The sequence below is a fragment of the Oncorhynchus clarkii genome, chromosome 27, assembly GCF_045791955.1.
Source record: "Oncorhynchus clarkii lewisi isolate Uvic-CL-2024 chromosome 27, UVic_Ocla_1.0, whole genome shotgun sequence".
Taxonomy (NCBI): domain Eukaryota; kingdom Metazoa; phylum Chordata; class Actinopteri; order Salmoniformes; family Salmonidae; genus Oncorhynchus; species Oncorhynchus clarkii.
In genome coordinates, this window is record NC_092173.1 from 9,888,229 (window position 1) to 9,908,188 (window position 19,960).

General features: G+C 44.4%; 1 protein-coding gene across 2 annotated transcripts in view; it reads left to right on the top strand.

Annotated features, from left to right (window-relative positions):
• LOC139386243 (immunoglobulin superfamily member 11-like) overlaps positions 1 to 19,960 on the top strand; it is a 97,678-nt gene that overhangs the window by 74,957 nt on the left and 2,761 nt on the right. For both annotated transcript variants that reach the window (XM_071131736.1, XM_071131737.1), the window contains 5 exons: positions 8,157 to 8,320; positions 13,293 to 13,500; positions 13,926 to 14,081; positions 15,241 to 15,363; positions 18,616 to 18,763. In XM_071131736.1, coding sequence (XP_070987837.1) covers positions 8,157 to 8,320; positions 13,293 to 13,500; positions 13,926 to 14,081; positions 15,241 to 15,363; positions 18,616 to 18,763 — 799 coding nt within the window. The remainder of the gene's footprint in view (positions 1 to 8,156; positions 8,321 to 13,292; positions 13,501 to 13,925; positions 14,082 to 15,240; positions 15,364 to 18,615; positions 18,764 to 19,960) is intronic.

The following is a 19,960-nucleotide window of genomic DNA, read 5'->3' on the forward strand; positions in this document are numbered from 1 at the left end:
TGTTCACAGTCTCACCAGCCTGGAGTGCTGAGAAAGACCAGGACAGAGTGGATGGCTGGATTTAGTCCCCTGAGAAAGACCAGGACAGAGTGGATGGCTGGACTGTACAGTTTGGAGAGAGCTCTGTCTCGTTCCACCCGGGCATGTGTTTACATCGCTCACAAAAGCCCCTCTTGTCACTGATTGTCAATAATATCAGTGAAAGGCGACATCGTGGTCGAGTCCTGCACTAGAAGGCTACGTTTAACTGCAGTGATGCTTCAGTGCCATCCTGTGCATGGCTACCAGCACTTTCTCACCAACCACCACTGCCTGTTTTCTCTGACCTGTGTGGAGACTGGGGAAGATAGCCTTCTCAGTCCTGTGGAGGCTAGCACAGTGGTGTGTATTAGCGTGTGGGCTACTGTGGAGCGGGCTACTTTCAGTGTAGGTAGAGTGGACTGGTTGATCATTGGGTCTTACTGCTGAGTAGTGGTAGTAGTAGTAGTAGTACTAGTAGTAGTAGTACTAGTAGTACTAGTAGTAGTAGTACTGCAGTGTAATGTGGGGCAGTGACAGTGTCTACAGTAGCAGTGTAGGGCAGTATTACCCTAAGCTATGTTGAGCAGGCTGCTTCAGCGTGGAGCAGGATAGGGCAGGCAGTGTGTGGGCTGGTAAGGGGGATGGCTGTGGCTGGGGTTCACGTGGGCCAGGGCCGAGCGGGGGAGGGTGGAGAGGGTTTATGGTTCTTTCATTGGGCTGGGCTCAGCGGGAAGAGAGGGGCAGCTGGATTAGGCCTGGACAGTCATGTGAAAGGTTCTGGCAGACACCTGACATCATCCGGTGACCAGCTGAATTCCCCAGCCAATCAGTATTGATGTTTTGCAGGGCAGACTGAAGACACTAGGCTAGGCTAAGCTATTTTGCTCCAACCCAGCCGAGGTTGTGTGCAGAAGCTATGGGGACACCTTGTTAAAATATGAATTTGTCTCTTTAATGTAGTCCCTCAGGTGGCTTCAGAGGCTTGAGTCTCACCCCGACACTGTTCTGTTCTCCACATCATGCAAGGAGCTGCATGTTCCTCAGTAAACAGCCTCAAAACAGCTTCTAGAACACTGGTTTTCAAGTCGAACATTTATGCCACTTTACTGTGGAGGGATTCTATGATGAGGAATCAACAGGTTTCAAAAGTAGTCTTAGTCCATTCCTGGAGAAGTTCCTTTATATAGAGGACATCTTAAAGGTTAGCCAGAAAAGGGCCAGTGAAAAAGTTTGAAAGACGTCAGCTAAAGCAGAGACGAAGCAAACAGTGTTGCTTGTTAGAAGAGTGCCATTTCAGAGAACTCTTGTTTTTCTTGCCCCTCTCTGCAATGCTTTGAGCGGAGTCATTTTGTAAGTTGCCAAGAAGCAGCTGGGCCCAGCTACCACCTGAGTTTCACATGGTAGGGCCTTGTGGGGCTCTCACAGATCACAGGCCCTCTGTGTGAAAGCACCACACTGTGAAGCCCCTGGGCCCCAACAAAGCCAGGGACAAATAACCCTCTGTTTGTGTGTGGCTCCATATTTCTGTCTCATACTGACTTTTTTGTCTTTAGGAATGCTTTGGTCTGGTTCCTGTCGTTCTGTTGCTGTCCAGAGGTTCAACAGTCATGGCAAGGCCACTGGGAGCGTGTATGAATTCAGATTTGGTGTATATGTGAGAAAGTATTGAGAAGGCAGGGATGTACCCTACACAAGCTTCTACACCTGCATTGCTTGCTGTTTGGGGTTTTAGGCTGGGTTTCTGTACAGCACTTTGAGATATCATTTGATTTGATTTGACAAGCAGCGTGCTGCCATTCACATACACTTATGCACATCTCTCCTTCCTTTCAGGGGAATTAGAATAGCACTCATTTTTTTTGCCATGCTGGTAAAGAAATCCCAAAAGGGACTATGTTTCATCAATTAATCAAAAAGGGACTATGTTTCCCAGCTGTGTGATGAGGTCAGATCTTTCCTCCATCCTCGAGTGCAGAGTGTTTGTTTTAGCCTCAGGCCACCCAGTGATGTTACAGCAGCAGTGTGCGCCAGCCAGCCCAGCAGCAGTAGATCAGAGCATCAGGGCATCTGTTTGAAACAGAAATGAAAGTAGCGACATGAATAAAAGAAAGCCATGAATAAAAGCACGGGCCTGTGATGCAAATGAGCCGGCTGGGAGTAGAGGAATTTAGAGTGAGGCCGGCTCGCCCAGACAGAGGTGCTACTGTGATGGCATGGAGAGCTGCACACCGAGAGAGAGAAAATTACATGTTTTCAATTCAACCCCCCTATGCTCATGTGTAGCATGGCTGGCTTCCTTTTGGCATCAAGGGCTCTGGTGCACAATAGAAGCCTGTTGTCATGTCTTAATCAACTCTGATCCAGTGACTCCTTGTGGACTTGTGATCCTAGGAGGACATTCTCACATAATTTAACCACTGTGTGTGTGTGTGTGTGTGTGTGTGTGTGTGTGTGTGTGTGTGTGTGTGTGTGTGTGTGTGTGTGTGTGTGTGTGTGTGTGAGTGTGTGTGAGAGAGAGAGAGAGAGAGAGAGAGAGAGAGAGAGAGAGAGAGAGAGAGAGAGAGAGAGAGAGAGAGAGAGAGAGAGAGAGCGCTCTCAGTGGTATGGTTCCCATGCATTAATAAACAGGAACTTTTAACACTCGGCTCCTGGATGAAAGGAGAAGGCTGTCTTAAGGTCGCTGCAGGCTCTTTTAGGACTGCCTAAGGTGCCTCTTTCCATTAGAGTTCCCTAGGAACACAAACACAGTCTCCCTCCCACTGTCACTGAATGGACATATATACAGTACAGTAGAGTCGGCCTCCAGAGAAGAGGGGTAGTGCATAGTAAAGCCCAGTTAGCGGTAGTAGTGGTGTACTCCACATCCTTCCAGGCTGGCTCCGGGGGCTTCAGCGGTGGAATGGAAGACAGGATGTCTATTAAAAAGTCATGGGACGAGTGGGGTAAACAAAATGGGTGTGACATTTAGCTCATTAGCCTTACACACTGTCCTACACAAGCCGAGAGAGGGGGAGCACGTCGATGTAAAGTCCTTAGGACTCAAGCGCGAGGGGTTCAACTCCAAACTACGAGACTCGGTTGAGCAATTCAACATGTACACCGATGCTTTTTCATAAAGGGACGGTTTCCTTACTCTTTCTGTGGACATTTTTATTTATGCATGAGCATTTGTTTACGAGCCTTTCGGAGCTTCCCCACTGGGCACTGACATCAACTAACGTGAATTCAAAGTGAAATCATCAGCACATGTCGCCATGTCAATCGATTTAGGTTAAAGGTTACGACGATGACTTTTTGCAGATCCAATCAGTTTTCCACAGTGATTCAATGTCGTCACATAGGATTTCTGGGTTGAAATGACCTGGAAACAGTAGGTCTGGTGCAGCTCTCTCTCACAGAAAAGACAAAAACATGGGAAGTGGTCAACTGATCATTCATGTCGTTTTTGAAACAAACATTCACGTACATTTTCACATTCTGGTGACCTTTATGAGGGCTTGATAAAATGGGCCCACAGGATCCATTCCCAAACCATAAAATTCCATTTTTTTTCAGGTGGTACTTTACATTTCTCCTTATCTAAGGATGGTCTCTTATCTCAGGATGGCGGGGGAATGGGTGTGGGGGTGGATTCTGTCTGGTATGCTGGGGCTGTTCTGACTCATCATCAGCCCATTCCATTTTAAGACACACCACTAAGTACTTTTAGTAGTCCCTTATCCACCATTAAGTACTCACAAGTTTTGGTGTACAATTTTACAGTCCTGGATATGACCATTTTCACTTCTCCACCAACAGGTTAAGCACTGCAACACTATCAGGCATGCCAGCCGATCACTTTGCCTTCCTTTGGCGAGAGATAATGGCGATCTAGCGACTCATATCACTCAATTTCCCCGGTGCTTTGTCTGTCCCCAAGGGATGGTCAGGCCATGTGTATACATCACTCCAGGCAGTAAGATTTGAGTATGGTGCATTCTGCAGTCACAAGGGCTTAGGCTCTTGAGCACTTGTCCCATAATCCATAATGTTTGGAAAAGGAGACTCCAGCTGTTCAGGGCAGAAAGCTGCAGCCTTGGAGGAGTTTGGGGAGATAAGCGCTTGTGCCTTCCATTTTGCCTCAAGGGCCTTTTTCTTCTCGCGCGACTGGCTTCCTTTCTTTGCACTGCTATAGCTACGATATAGAGTTGAGAAAGTATTTAAAAAAGTATGTACATCATGCCGTTTGGGTTCAGAACAGACCTGGGTTCAGATATTATTTGAAATCGTTGAAATACTTTGAGCATTTGATTGAGGCTGCCTGGAGTTTGCACTTTTGGGGCAATGTTATTGGCTCCTTTGCACCAGGCTAGCTTATTAATTAATTATTTGAAAGAAAACAAATTCTACTAGAATCCAGATTTGGTTGTTTGGGTTCAGAGGTTTGAGTTAATCCATTGGAATGGGACCTCCATGGCTTTGAAAAAGTCTCAATAATAGCCTGACAACCACATTGTAAAGTAGAAGCAAAGCTTGAGAGCAATTGAGTGGCAGTAGCCACAACATCTTAATATAGCTTATATCATCGCAGAAAAGTGTTTCATTACACACCCATTGGATTTAAAGGCCCAATGCAGACGTTTTTATCTAGATATCAAATCATTTCTGGGTAACAATTGAGTACCTTACTGTAATAGTTTTCCATTCAAATGGTCAAAAATAAACAAAAATAGCTTTTTAGCAAAAAAATATTTCTTAAGCAATAATTTCATTAGGACTGTCTGGGACTGGTCTGAGTGGGGAGGGGAAAACTGAAAAGGAGTTATTATTGGTGAAGAGGTTTGGAACTCTCTTTGTTATTGGTCTATTCAAACCTATACCGCCTGGTGTTGGCACCAGGCAAGCAAAACTCCCTCATGCAAAACCTGCTGATAATAACATCTTGTGTAGATTGTATTTTCAACCAACAACTATCAGGAAATAACACTGATATAATTGTTTCACACTTTCACAGTGTTAGTTTCAGCAGATGTACAATATGATTCAAAACCAAGGAAAAACACTTTTGACTACACTGGGCCTTTAAAACTCTGTTGCTAGCCTGTGTGGTACGCTATCTCTCAAGATGTGCTCACTGAGATTCTTCTGTTTCTCTCCTTCTGGAGCTTGGGCTGCGGGCTGAAATGTGCTTGCCAGCGGAACAACGCGTAGGAAGTGGTTTTAGTCAGACAAGGAAGGAGCAACGAGCAATGTGTCAGTGATAATAACATGACAGCTGGCTACATGCATACTCCTACCTATACCATTGGTTTATGTCAGCATCATCATCCTGCATTATGGCAGACAAGGACTCAGGACATGCCCAATTTCTTTAAGTTGATTATGGGCATTGTGTTCCTCACTATGTTCAGATACAATTACTCCAACTGGGCCTTGAACATAGATGGATGCATTTTACGGTAGGGTGTAACCCAACTGAGGCTTTAATATGTTTAGTGGCTCCAGAAATAGGTTGTTGTACATCCCCCCCCCCCCCCATCGATCTATTTCATGACATCTAAACAGGATACCGATTGGTTCATTTGGGATGATAATAGCACCTTATTAATATTAGACATATTCTTCCAAACCAATCCTACTGTTAGTATAGATGGAAAGATCAAATTGTATTTGTCACATGCGCCGAATACAACAGGTGTAGACGTTACAGTGAAATGCTTAATTACAATCCCGAAAAAAAAGTATTAAAGTATTTACTAAAATATACTGAAGTAAAAAATAAATAAAAAAATTGAAAAATAACAAATAATTACGGAACAACAATAAAATAACAGTAGCGAGGCTATATACAGGGGGAACCCGTACAGAGTCAATGTGCGGGGGCACTCGTTAGTTGAGGTAATTGAGGTAATATGTACATGTAGGTAGCGGTAAAGTGACTATGTAGGGATAATAAACAGAGAGTAGCAGCAGTGTAAAATGGTGGGTGGGGTGGAGACAATGCAAATAGTCCGGGTAGCCATTTGATTAGCTGTTCAGTCTAATGGCTTGGGGGTAGAAGCTGTTAAGAAGCCTTTTGGACCTAGACTTGGCAGTCCGGTACCGCTTGCCGTGCGGTAGCAGAGAGAACAGTCTATGACTAGGGTGGCTTGAGTCTTTGGCAATTTTTTGGGGCCTTCCTCTGACACCGCCGTGATGTACTGGGCCGTACGCACTACCCCCTGTAGTGCCTTGCGGTCGGAGGCCGAGCAGTTGCCATCCCAGGCGGTGATGCAACCAGTCAGCATGCTCTCAATGGTGCAGCTGTAGAAACTTTTGAGGATCTGTGGACCCATGCCATATCTTTTCAGTCTCCTGAGGGGGAATAGGCTTTGTCTTGGTGTGTTTGGACCATGATAGTTTTTTGGTGACGTGGACACCTCTCATCCTGCTCCACTATAGCCCCTTCAATGAGAATGGGTGCATGCTCGGTCCTCCTTTTTCTGTAGTCCACAATCATCTATTTTTTTCTTGATCATGTTGAGGGGGAGGTTATCCTGGCACCACATTGACAGGTCTCTGACCTCCTCCCTATAGGCTGTCTCATCGTTGTCAGTGATCAGGCCTATTGGAGTCATGCTTGGCCATGCAGTCATGGGTGAACAGGGAGTACAGGAGGGGACTGAGCACGCACCCCTGAGGGGTCCCTGTGTTGAGGATCAGCGTGGCAGATGTGCTGTTACCTACCCTTACCACCTGGGGGTGGCCCGTCAGAAGGTCCAGGATCCATTTGCAGAGGGAGGTGTATAGTCCCAGGGTCCTTAGCTTAGTGATGAGCTTTGAGGGCACTATGGTGTTGAATGCTGAGCTGTAGTCAATGAATAGCATTCTCACATAGGTGTTCCTTTTGTCCAGGTGGGAAGGGCATTGTGGAGTGCAATAGAGATTGCATCATCTGTGGATCTGTTGGGGCGGTATGCAAATTGGAGTGGTTCTGTGTGAGCCATGACCAGCCTTTCAAAGCCCTTCATTGCTACAGACGTGAGTGCTACGGGTTGGGAGTCATTTAGGCAGATTACCTTGGTGTTCTTGGAAACAGGGACTATAGTGGTCTGCTTGAAACATGTTGGTATTACAGACTCAGTCAGGGACAGGTTGAAATTGTCAGTGAAGACACTTGCCAGTTGGTCAACGCATGCTCTGAGTACACGTCTTGGTAATCCGCCTTGTGAATGTTGACCTGTTTAAAGGTCTTACTCACATCAAATGAAATTAAATCAAATGTTATTTGTCACATGCGCCGAATACAATAGGTGTAGACCTTACAGTGAAATGCCTACTTACAAGCCTGGCTACGGAGAGCGTGATCACACAGTCGTCCGGAACAGCTGATGCTCTCATGCATGCTTCAGTGTTGCTTGCCTCGAAGCAAACATAGAAGTTGTTTAGCTCATCTGGTAAGCTTGTATGACTGGGAAGCTCGTGGCTGTGCTTCCCTTTGTAGTCCGTAATAATGTGCAAGCCCTGCCACATCTGCATCGGAGCTGGTGTAGTACGATTCAATCTTAGTCCTGTATTGACTCTTTGTTGGCCTATAGAGGGATGGGAACAGTACACATGATGTAGTCATTAGTATTCTTGCTTTTCTTGTATGTAGTTAGTTAGTAAATATTTTAGTGTGATATTTCAAATTAGGCTGTTTAGCTGCGGAGAACAGTTCAAAAGAGTAGCTTCGATATTACTTTGTGTTTATTTTGCTGTGCAGATGGAAATGTTGAGATGGGGTTGGGTATGACTTTGTACCATTAGATTAAACGTGACCTTTTGGTTTGAAATATACTGCATATCCATTTAGAGGTACAGTATGCTGGAACTGTACTCTTCAACCATTTGAGAAACAATTTCTTGAAGGGAGAGTGGAGAACATCATGCAGCCCTACTTTCTGCCCACGATTCACCAATAACTCCAAGAGCAGGGATTTCAGTGATCATTTAGTCTAAATGAGTTAACCTTACTTTTAGGCTATATCAAAAGCATTTAAATGCTTCCGAGTACGACTTTCTGTTAAATATTTCAGATACAGAAAATGTCTCTATCCACAGTGAATGTTTACGGGAAATGTATGGGAAATGTTTCTATCCACCCACTAAATCTCTCTGTATGTTTTTCTCTGTAGTGAGCGTGAGGGCGTTGGATGTCACAGTGACCCAGAGCAGCATCCAGGTAGCCCGCGGCCAGGCGGCCATCTTGCCCTGCTCCTTCTCCACCAGCGCTGCCCTCAACAACCTCAACATTATCTGGATGGTCATCCCGCTGTCCAATGCCAATCAGCCCGAACAGGTAACCCTCCTCTAAACATGTGTATATGATCTGTGTAGTCTGTGTGCCTCAAAACCGTGTCAACCCTCTGAGCTAAAGCCTAGGCATTAGCTGTTGAAAGTCTAAAGGTCTCAGGCAAGGTTGCCGGCCCATACACCACCATCACATCCCCCTCCACAGTTCCATACACCTACGCCCTCTCCCTAACCAACAAAATCTCTCAACACAACTTTATTGACTGGCCAGACTGGTCACCTCAATGAGGATTTGTGAATATACTGTACTGTATTCCCATGTGACCCACATCAGTCGCACTCGGACAATAATCACACCGCACGCATCGGTGCCAGGTCCCCTGGGTATTGTAGTGTTTTCAGCGCGGCATACGGCACATACAACACAGGCCCGGCCCACCAGGCTAATCCGTGTGAACATGAAGCATGTGCAGACTTTATCTATAGCCGTGCCAGAACCGGAGGTAAGCGGCTGCTCCTGTATGCCCAAAGACGGTTGCTGTTGTGTTGTAAGGCCATGAAACAAAGCACTCAGGTTTCTCCTGGCCCTTTGATTCGGTCTGATCTCCTCTCATCTGCAGCTGCAGGCGTCACAACCTCACCTGCCTCCAACACGTTTAACCTCATCCACATAACGTAATAATCTTCTGCACTAATTAACCTGGAGCAGCTGTTCACACCACACACACACACAGGCATACATACACAATCAGACAGACGAGCACACATATGCGTGAATGCACACACGCACACGCACACGCACACACATGCATACAATGAGAAGTAATAAACACACTTACATGACACACACACAGTAACCGCACTCAGGAAAACATACATAGAGGTGCATGCAACTGAAAAATATCCAATCTTATCCAAATGTGCACACACACGCACAACGCTCACACACCACACCTACACACAAGGTTGCACTGCACAGGTATGTACACAGAGGCTGTTTTGACACAGTCAAACGCACAGATGGAGAGCGATTTGCTAACGTAGAGCCATCGGCTGTCTTAACCTCCTTCACGCCTGTCTGAGCACCCTTTTGGTGTAAACGACGAGGCTCAGGAAACATTGTGTCTGGATGATTCTAGCAGGAAGGAATTATTCCACCACATTCATTTGGTGACGTAGTCTCAGCGGAGGACAGATGTGCTGTGTGTGTGTGTGTGTGTGTGTGTGTGTGTGTGTGTGTGCGTGCGTGCGTGCGCCACCTCAGGCTTTCAGGCACCACTACAACAGGAAGAAGACACAGTCAGCTCTAGGCTAGCACGACAACACCTCATCAGAGCTACAGTATAGGTACAGTAAAGTATTGAAGACACCTACACTCATCAACTTGGGTGAAGTAGTTTGCGTGTAGCACAAGCATGTGAAATTGTTCACACGCTGCAATAGATACAGTATGTTTTGAGTCAATACCAGTAGAATATTTACCCAGTAACAAGCTAGTAAATACATACAATTATGACCTAATATGCTTACCTCTTAACTCTAATTTTTGGTTATTTTCTTAACATCGGTAAGAACTGTGTCATTGTCTGCAGTTGCTATGCTTATTAAAGGTTAGTTACAGAAGTTGTTCCCTAAGAGTTATATTGGAATAGTACCAGTAATATAAGGTATTGCCGTAATCCATTCCAGCATTTTGTGCCTGTGCAAGAGTTCAGTAAGCGTTTGTAACATGGAAAAACTTCTATCACAAGCGTGCTAGTACTGCTTCTTCATGGTCTCTGCTGGGCTGTCTGAAAAGTTCACTGTGGTTTGAGTGTACACCGCTGCCAGTGTTGCGACAGCACAAGCTCACTGTAGGAAATGGCTGTCGTGAATGGTTATGGTTCGAGCCGTACACCATGCATCATTTCTGAAATGACCTCAGAAATGTACGTTTGTGACACACACATTATTCTTTGTAGAAAACAGACCACAATGAAAAGCATACGGTCATTTGAAGGCCTACGTTTTGTCACGTGTTAAGTTTGATCACAGTATTCCGTTCCATGATCTTTAGATTATATAAAAAATAATATGATTTAACATTCATTTATAGGATTTGTCTTTCTAAAAGAACCACGGGAGTCTTTTGGACGTCAACATTCTTATGTTGGGACTGTGGGATGAAAGGCAGCCTTTACAATGCACACTAACTCCTACTCACTTACTCAGACATAGGCCTATGCATACTTGTTTGTTTACCAGTGCAGACTCTCTCTGACTGCTCTGTGTATTTGGTATCTTTTAGACCATCCCTGAGGTTATGAATAAGATATAAATAAGATGTTGATCGAGTTTAGTTCACCCGGCTCTAGATTAAACGTGAGAGCATCAGTGGTTCTCAAAACATTCAACACTCATAAGCCATCAACCTTTTAGGCTGACTGACGATCCGATGCTTCTACTCCCTTCACAAAGAGAGCTCTTCTAATTCTTCTGTTTGTTTACTCGAATCCTCCGTGTTTAGCCTCAGATTAAAGGGGCAAACTGCAGTAGCTACATGCATTGTTGGACTGATGTGTACCCATTTGATTCTTGAAGAATATCACTTATTAATGCCTCATGAGCTTAGTTCAACTGTCGTACCCCATCAGGACCCAAAATAGAAGCATTTTTTATTTTATTCCAATGTTTATAAAACAAAGTAAATGTAAACAAAACCAGTATAGCCTCAACATATGGTTTAAGCTATACATTTGATAGCATTGGTGGTCAGTACTTGCGTCCATAGCTCTGTCTATGAATTTCAGAGTGGTTACATTTCTCCAACCCCATCCCTCAGCTTTTTAACGAAACGGTGGTGGGGAGAATGCTTTGTTGTTCTTTCAACTGCTGATTGACACTTTAAGGCAGAACGCGTGCGGATGGTGAGGCCTGGTATGTAGAGCCTTGGAAATGAATCTATCCATTCTTCTTGACTCCCTAATAAAACACGGCTGTATCCTGATGCTAGGTGTTACAGGAAGTATAGGAGATGATCCAGACCAGGGTCCTGTTCACTAGGCATGAAACGGAAAAAAACGGTCCGAAACTATCTGAACTTGCCCAATAAGAAATGCTTGTTTTTAACTTTTTGCAATGTTTTGCTTTATGTTGTGCCTTGATAAATACAACCTATGTCATGTCTGATGAGTGTTGGGAGTGGGGTTGTTCAGTGGTTTACAGGCTGTTTGACGGGATGGGAAGGCAGAGGGATATGGCAGTGGACATGGTCTTTGGGGCCAGGCCAGCTCTTACTTGGGATCCCCGCCATCTGCACACTGTCCATGACCTCTTTTCCCGGCTACGCGTTAGGTCACCAATGAGGTCACACGAGAGTGAAGGGTGATAAACGCATAAATACAGAGTGGCTGCTGCGGTTGCGGGTGCGTTTGGGTCTCATCACAGCTGAAGGGCTGCCTATTCATCTGCACATAAGAGGACAAAGTGTACAGCGCTCAGGAAATTGCGGCTCCGCAATTGACATGCAGTAAAGCAGCAGTGTGGAGGGAGAGATGGAGGGAGGAAGGGAGAGGGGAGAACATCAGCCCTACTGAGACGGTTCTGTGGCTCCCTGGGTCCTTTGAACAGAACAGTTCAATGGGGTTTCTTTCAAACAACGCTGAATAGCCTCCCTGATTCCCCAGCATGCTTTTGTGTGCCTGGCTGAAGGGTTAGGTGTTTTTTTATTTATTTAGAAGGTGCGCACAAATGGCTGCTTCTATCAGAGTTCAAAGCAACAAAAAGCTTTTGAACATCCCCGACTCTCAAACACGCAGCTCGGAAGAGCTCAAATCAACACGAGGTCTCATTTCAATAGTACTTCTATTTTTCGGGATGTTTCTCCACTTTGGCATCACTTTTCTGAGGAGAAATTGCATTGCTGATGAATTGATCATGTCAATGGCGTTAGACTTCTTCATATTATTACCATAGTTACCATAGTTTGGTGTTTTAGTTCCTTGTTGTGTATCATTGTAACAGTATGTTGACCACTGAGCTGTGCATGGAAGTTGCTCTTAAATTCATGCTTGTTGTAATGTAAAATACATGTATAGTTCAGCACATTTCGAAATGATCATTCTGTATATTATTATCCAAGAACAACCATGTTCTACACGGCTGGACCACCTTCCATCCTTTCAGCTGTCAAACGATGCTTCATTTTATACTGCAACACTACGTCGCCCTCTTGTGAATGTTTGTTGCACCTGCAGTCTTTCGTGTGCAGAATCCTCATGCACTCACTTGCCTGGCTGTTGATTCTCTGTTGTTTGGTTTTATTTAACCCTGGGATGAAGTATTGCATTTTAATGAACTTAATTCAACATCACTTGTTGACTTATCTCTTAGTGTGTACCAGAGAAAGGCTTTTTTAAAAACGTTATATGATTACATTACTTCAGTTCCCGAGTGGAGCAGCGGTCTAAGGCACTTCATCTCAGTGCTAGAGGCGTCACTACAGACACCCTGGTTCCATTCCAGGCTGTATCACAACCGCCTGGGATTGGGAGTCCCATAAGGAGGAAAGTAATTGGCCCAGGTTTGGCTGGTTGTAGGCCGGCATTGTAAATAAGAATTTGTTCTTAACTGACTTGCCTAGTTAAATAAAATAATCAGTGATTGTTTTCCCATTCAGATTTAAGATACTGTCATACCCTTTATTTCCCCAAGATCCAACAATTCAGACATTATGTTTGTGCATCAATTGACATCAAGGTAATGTATTTTCCACTGCTGACCCAGGATGGACACAGTTGGCCACAGTTTCCTAAAGTCACACCTGGATGTACAGTGACAGGAAACGACTGATGTTCCATAGAAGGTAGGTCTTTGGCACATCCTAGAAAAAGAACAGAAAGAACCTGCACACTGCACGTTCCTAATGACCACCTAATGACCGACATATCGATCCATAGGGCTCTTCGTTAGGTCAAACGAATGATATTCCGTAGAAACGGAGTGAGTGAATCTCTGCCTTTTTGTCTTTCTCATCGCAGGTGATCATCTACCAAGGTGGCCAAGTGTTCAGTCTAGCCAACCACTTGAATGGCCGGGTGGGTTTCGTGGCCACCATGCCCAGCACAAGTGCCTCTATCTTCATCAACAACACCCAGCTGTCAGACACGGGGACCTACCAGTGCCTGGTCAACAACCTCCCCGACAGAGGGGGGCGCAACATCGGGGTCATCGGCCTCACCGTGCTGGGTAACTCACTGCTGCATTAGAATTACAATTAAGGAGTTGCATACTATGCATATATAGCCTGGCCACTATAACTTGACTATTGACCAGGCTACAGAGCCTACTGTGATACAAATGGATGCATTCAAACTAGGAAGTGTAAACGCATTGCATATTGTAAGAATTCTGTTGTATGACATGAGCTTTTTATTTTGACTAATGAGTCTCCTAAGCTGGTTTTAAAGATGACTCTTACAGCATGTTGGCACACCACAGTTCTGTATGTGTGTGCTATAAAAACAAGACCTGCTTTGGATAAGATCATCTATTACATTTCTCAAATGTAACGTAAAATGTAAGACCCGATGCCTCTTCGGTAGGCTAGGATCTGTCTGTGCTGATCGATAAGGTACTAACCATACCCCTCTCTCTCCCTCCGGTCTCTCCAGTGCCTCCCTCGGTGCCTGCATGCCGTGTCCAGGGCACGCTGGACGTGGGCGCTGACATCATGCTGATGTGCAGCAGCGAGGAGGGGATCCCCACGCCCACCTACGCCTGGGAGAAGCTGGAGTCGCTGCCCAAGCTGCCCCACACCGCCATGCAAGGTATTAAACCCCTGGCCGTGGGCGTGCCCTTTTGCCCCACCTTTGCTGGTAAATCAACAGGTATCTTTGGTAACGTCACCGTGGCCCAGCCCATCCGCCCCCAACTCTGCCCCTCAGGGTGCCACCACCCACCCTGGTCCAGTTTAGGGCCTGCATTCACAAAGCGTCTCAGAGCAGGAGCTGGTCACGAGTTCCTGTCATTTTATTCATTATGATCTACAAGGCAAACTGATCCTAGATCAGCACTCCTACTCTGAGAAGTTTTTTATTTAATGCGGACCCAGTTTTGTGTGTGTGTGTGTGTGTGTGTGAGCCGTGCAGTGCAGTGGCCTCTCCTCTCTCTCTCTCTCTCCAGCTGTGTCATCACAGCACAGTGTGATTACTACCGTACTACACTACTGCTCACTTCAACACAAGGCTACCCTCGACAAGGACCAATCGGCTTAGGTTTCCTTCATTACTCCTCCTCCTGTCGGTCTTTGTTGTTTTACACAGTAGATATCAACTGTACCAACATTGCCACCATGATATCTGTCTGCAAAACAGCCCATGTTGCAGAGAAAAGGGTACCGGTGAAATCTAGGCCAGTAATCTGGATTTAGTGCTTATGTGATTTGTTCCATGCTCTTGTGGTAGCCTTTAGTGTAAGGCAGTAGTGTAATATAACGTAATACTCCATAAAGTATCAGACGTGTGAACAATGGCGCTGTAGCTGGGTTTATATCAGCAAGGTACTACATAATGTACAAAATATACATCAGCTGTTTTACGGTAAGGGATTTGGCGCCGTCTATTGGGGTTTTGCCAGTAGTCCCAGTTACAGTACCATATCCTAAAGCAAGTTGAATAATACTGTTACTTGAAGTAACATATCTGCATAATGCTGAATAAGCTTTGCTCAACAATTATTTTAACTGCCTAAATTATTTGAAATTATTTTGGTTATTTCAATTATACAAGTAATGTATGAATGTTTTGGAACACTTTACAAGCAAATATTTACGTTAATCATTAGTCCTAAAGGAATTTCAAGCATATTTAATCCCAATGCATTTTAATTAGATGTTTTTGTGTCTTGTCTATTTGTTCTGGGGTTGTGGATGGTGTTCCCCAGTGATGTTTTAACCCCAGACTGGCATGGTTTGTGTTTAAACCCCAGACCAGATGCAAGGGACCGTAACACTGAGGAACATCAGTACCAGTACCTCTGGTCTGTACCAGTGTACAGCATCCAACGCCATCGCCAAGAGCACCTGTCTACTCAACCTGCAGGTTGTGGCACGTAAGTACCCAACATAATGATGACATAAGCACAGCTTTGTGCAGTATCATTCTGAATTAAATAAAATAAACACTCTTGGAACGTATCAATGTTAAATCCTTTGAATACACATGTTATTGTTAAAAAGGGTTTCACTCTGGAAATACCCTAGATATGTTTTATTTTAAGAGGTAGATCAGCTTTAATATTGCAGATAGATTGTGGCGTCTATCAATGCAATTGTCTGCATCATTTCCAATAACCAATATAATTTTTTTTGTAAATAGATATATTATTTTAAATATATATTTTCCTTCTTTATTATTTTCCTCTAACCCTACCATCCCTCCCCTAATAGGAATAAACTAATGGACGACAATAAATTGGCTTCTACTTCCAGTTTATACAGTGGGGCAAAAAAATATTTAGTCAGCCACCAATTGTGCAAGTTCTCCCACTTAAAAAGATGAGAGAGGACTGTAATTTTCATCATAGGTACACTTTAACTATGACAGACAAAATGAGAAAAAAAATGCAGAAAAATCACATTGTAGGATTTTGGTGGAAAATTATGGTGGAAAATAAGTATTTGGTCACCTACAAACAAGCAAGATTTCTGGCTCTCACAGACCTGTAACTTCTTCTTTAAGAGACTCCTCTGTCCTCCACTCATTACCTGTATCAATTAATGGCACCTGTTTGAACTTGTTATCAGTATAAAAGACACCTGTCCACAACCTCAAACAGTCACACTCCAAACTCCACTATGGCCAAGACCAAAGAGCTGTCAAAGGACACCAGAAACAAAATTGTAGACCTGCACCAGGCTGGGAAGACTGAATCTGCAATAGGTAAGCAGCTTGGTTTGAAGAAATCAATTGTGGGAGCAATTATTAGGAAATGGAAGACATACAAGACCACTGATAATCTCCCTCGATCTGGGGCTCCACGCAAGATCTCACCCCATGGGGTCAAAATGATCACAAGAACGGTGAGCAAAAATCCCAGAACCACACGGGGGGACCTAGTGAATGACCTGCAGAGAGCTGGGACCAAAGTAACAAAGCCTACCATCAGTTACACACTATGCCGCCAGGGACTCAAATCCTGCAGTGCCAGACCTGTCCCCCTGCTTAAACCAGTACATGTCCAGGCCGGTCTGAAGTTTGCTAGAGAGCATTTGGATGATCCAGAAGAAGATTGGGAGAATGTCATATGGTCAGATGAAACCAAAATATAACTTTTTGGTAAAACCTCAACTCGCCGTGTTTGGAGGACAAAGAATGCTGAGTTGCATCCAAAGAATACCATACCTACTGTGAAGCATGGGGGTGGAAACATCATGCTTTGGGGCTGTTTTTCTGCAAAGGGACCAGGACGACTGATCCGTGTAAAGGAAAGAATGAATGGGGTCATGTATCGTGAGATTTTGAGTGAAAACCTCCTTCCATCAGCAAGGGCATTGAAGATGAAACGTGGCTGGGTCTTTTAGCATGACGATGATCCCAAACACACCGCCCGGGCAACGAAGGAGTGGCTTCGTAAGAAGCATTTCAAGGTCCTGGAGTGGCCTAGCCAGTCTCCAGATCTCAACCCCATAGAAAATCTTTGGAGGGAGTTCAAAGTCTGTGTTGCCCAGCAACAGCCCCAAAACATCACTGCTCTAGAGGACATCTGTATGGAGGAATGGGCCAAAATACCAGCAACAATGTGTGAAAACCTTGTGAAGACTTACAGAAAACGTTTGACCTCTGTCATTGCCAACAAAGGGTATATAACAAAGTATTGAGATAAACTTTTGTTATTGACCAAATACTTATTTTCCACCATAATTTGCAAATAAATTCATTAAAAATCCTACAATGTGATTTTTCTGGAATGTTTTTCTCATTTTGTCTGTCATAGTTGAAGTGTACCTATGATGGAAATTACAGGCCTCTCTCATTTTTTTAAGTGGGAGAACTTGCACAATTGGTGGCTGACTAAATAGTTTTTTGCCCCACTGTACATACTACATCAATTTCACAGACGGTATATTTTATATTAGTTATGTGTGTTTTTAGTCCCAGCCTTCAGCTACTCTAGGAAAACGTTGTTCCCACACTCCCCCTCTCCCAATTCCACCCCTGCCAGTGGGTAGTAACACTGTTACCTGAGTTACTGCTACTGCACTCGCCTGACCCTGCCTTAGAGTAGACAGTCACTGATACCACTGACAACTTCAGTGAGCGGCTCGTTTGGGGTTTGTGATTGTTTAAAGGAGTAAATGGCATGTCGCCAGTTGTCACTGGCTGTGGTGAGTGCTCTGACAGAGGCTCGGGGGGCTGTCTGTTTGTCAAGGAGGCGACCCACTGTTAGATCAGGAGAGTGATCCTATAAAAGCTTTATCGCCACTCAGCCATCTGTTCAGCCTTAAACAATGAAAGCATCATTCTCTCAGCGTATGTTGCAGCATGTATGATTAAACACCTGCCACTGTACTATTCCTGTACTATTGTAGGACAACAGACGGACCAAAACGGCCCTCATAGTGGAAGAAGCTAGCATTAATACACGTCTAAAGTTGTGGTTTTTAAAACTCAATAGTTTCGTAGGTTTTATGGTACAGATATTATGGTCAAATTCAAACATCCTAATAGACATACAGCCACATTAAATCACACTTCAGGCCACTTGAATCTTTCCCCCAATTCACTATGGTAGCATAATAGAACCATTTGCATCCATGGATATATTCAATGTACTGTATTATCAAGTACCTTTGAGGATGCAGACGAAAAGCGACCTGATCAAATAGACAGTGGCCACTGTGTGTATTTAACTCATTATGAAAAATGCAGACAGTACAAACACAGCTTTTCCTCCCCCTCTATCTCTCTTTAGTGTTTACCTGGGGGGGGGGGGGGGGGGGGGTACATCATTACTTCCTGGAGAACCACAGGGCATTTGGTTGGCATTCAACCAAAGCTCCTCAATGTTTTATTCATGTCATAATACAGGCCTACTAGAGTGGCTTCATTCCACGGATGAATAGGTGTTTGTGCTGTGGTTCAGGAGCTAGCAGTATTGAAAGTAGCTGTTGTAGAGGCATGACCGGTCGTTCGTGATCTGGGTCCCGTTCATCAGTGCACACCACAGCAAAACGTTTTGTATTGGAGAACAAAGTCTTTCATATTGGAGAGGTTCATCCCTGTTTCAGTCCATCTTCTTCTGTGTTGTACTTAATGAACATGACTTAGTCTCTCTCTCTCTCTTTCTCCCCTGGCCCTTCAGCCCAGCCCCAGAGTGTGGGTCTCATAGCTGGCACCATCGCCACGGGCGTGCTGGCTGTCATCATCTGCTCCCTACTGGTGCTGGTGACACTCTTCTACTGGAAGAACAAGAACAAATATGAGGAGGAGGAGATCCCCAATGAGATCAGGTGGGTCTTTCATTGGATTCCAGCTTTCTGCCGTTTGCCACACATCTCTGTCAACACACTAGTCTAAACATTAGAACCTGAACTCACCACAACTGTTCTGGTGCCGTGCATTTGATAGGCTACACAGAGTATGTAGTAGATAAGTCTTGAAAACGGAGATATACTGTATCCTTGAAATGGTACGATTACCCCTTTGTAGTCAGTTTTATCCATGTGTTCAAGGCGTTCAAACTTCGAACTCACCAACTTTCTCTTCATCACACCCCAATTTTTCATTTCAAACACTGTGTGAATTCTCTGTCGCTTGTTTAAATGGCCTGCTATTCTTCCCCTAAATGAGTTCATAAATCAATTTGGAGATAAATCATTGTTGAAATGTTTCAGCTCTGAGCTAGTGGGATAACATCTGCCTCATTTGGGTGTTGATGATGTCCCTGCATTGAAATGTGGTCTGTGTGTGGCACCGCTTCATGTATACCTCTGACATTCAACGCTAATGTTCTATAACTCTATTGATCAGGACCAAGCTGTGGAGGTGAATGTTACACACTCTTAGAGTGATACCAATTTGAAGAATGGACCTCCTAAACCGTTTTTTTGTTTGTTGTTGTTTGTCATTCCTGTTTTAACCGCTTTTCTTTATTTTGTCATTTAGGCAATCCCAATCATTGCAAGCACCATTCCGGCTAGATGATACCATGCATTTACAATACAAGTGAACATTAGTTGTGGTTGTTGATCAAACACAACAGGCCACTGTGGCTCACCTGAAGCCTGAAGTAAATCTGGTCTCTCTGGCTCATGTTGGTTTTCCAAAAGGTGCCCCCTATAGCTGTTTGACTATTCATTTCTAAGCCCTAAATAAGACAAGGCACTCATATTGCATGCCAATTGAATACACTGTCGCACTTACATCCCGTTGTTACATCTCCTACGCTATCAGGCCCACTACATTTCATCTGCGAAGGGAGAGCGTTCCAAACGCTGTTAGTGGAGATCAAACACAAAATCTTCTTGAAAATGTTTCCCCATGAAACATTCACAGTAAGGAACACTGACTGCTCAGACTGGTGTTACGAATAGATAGATTTTCCTATTTAAAAACATTGTTTTTTAAAACCGATCCCAATGTTTGAGTCCATTTTGAGTCCATTTTCATTTGCGGTTCAGTCAAACATGAAGAAGAAGAAATGCCAG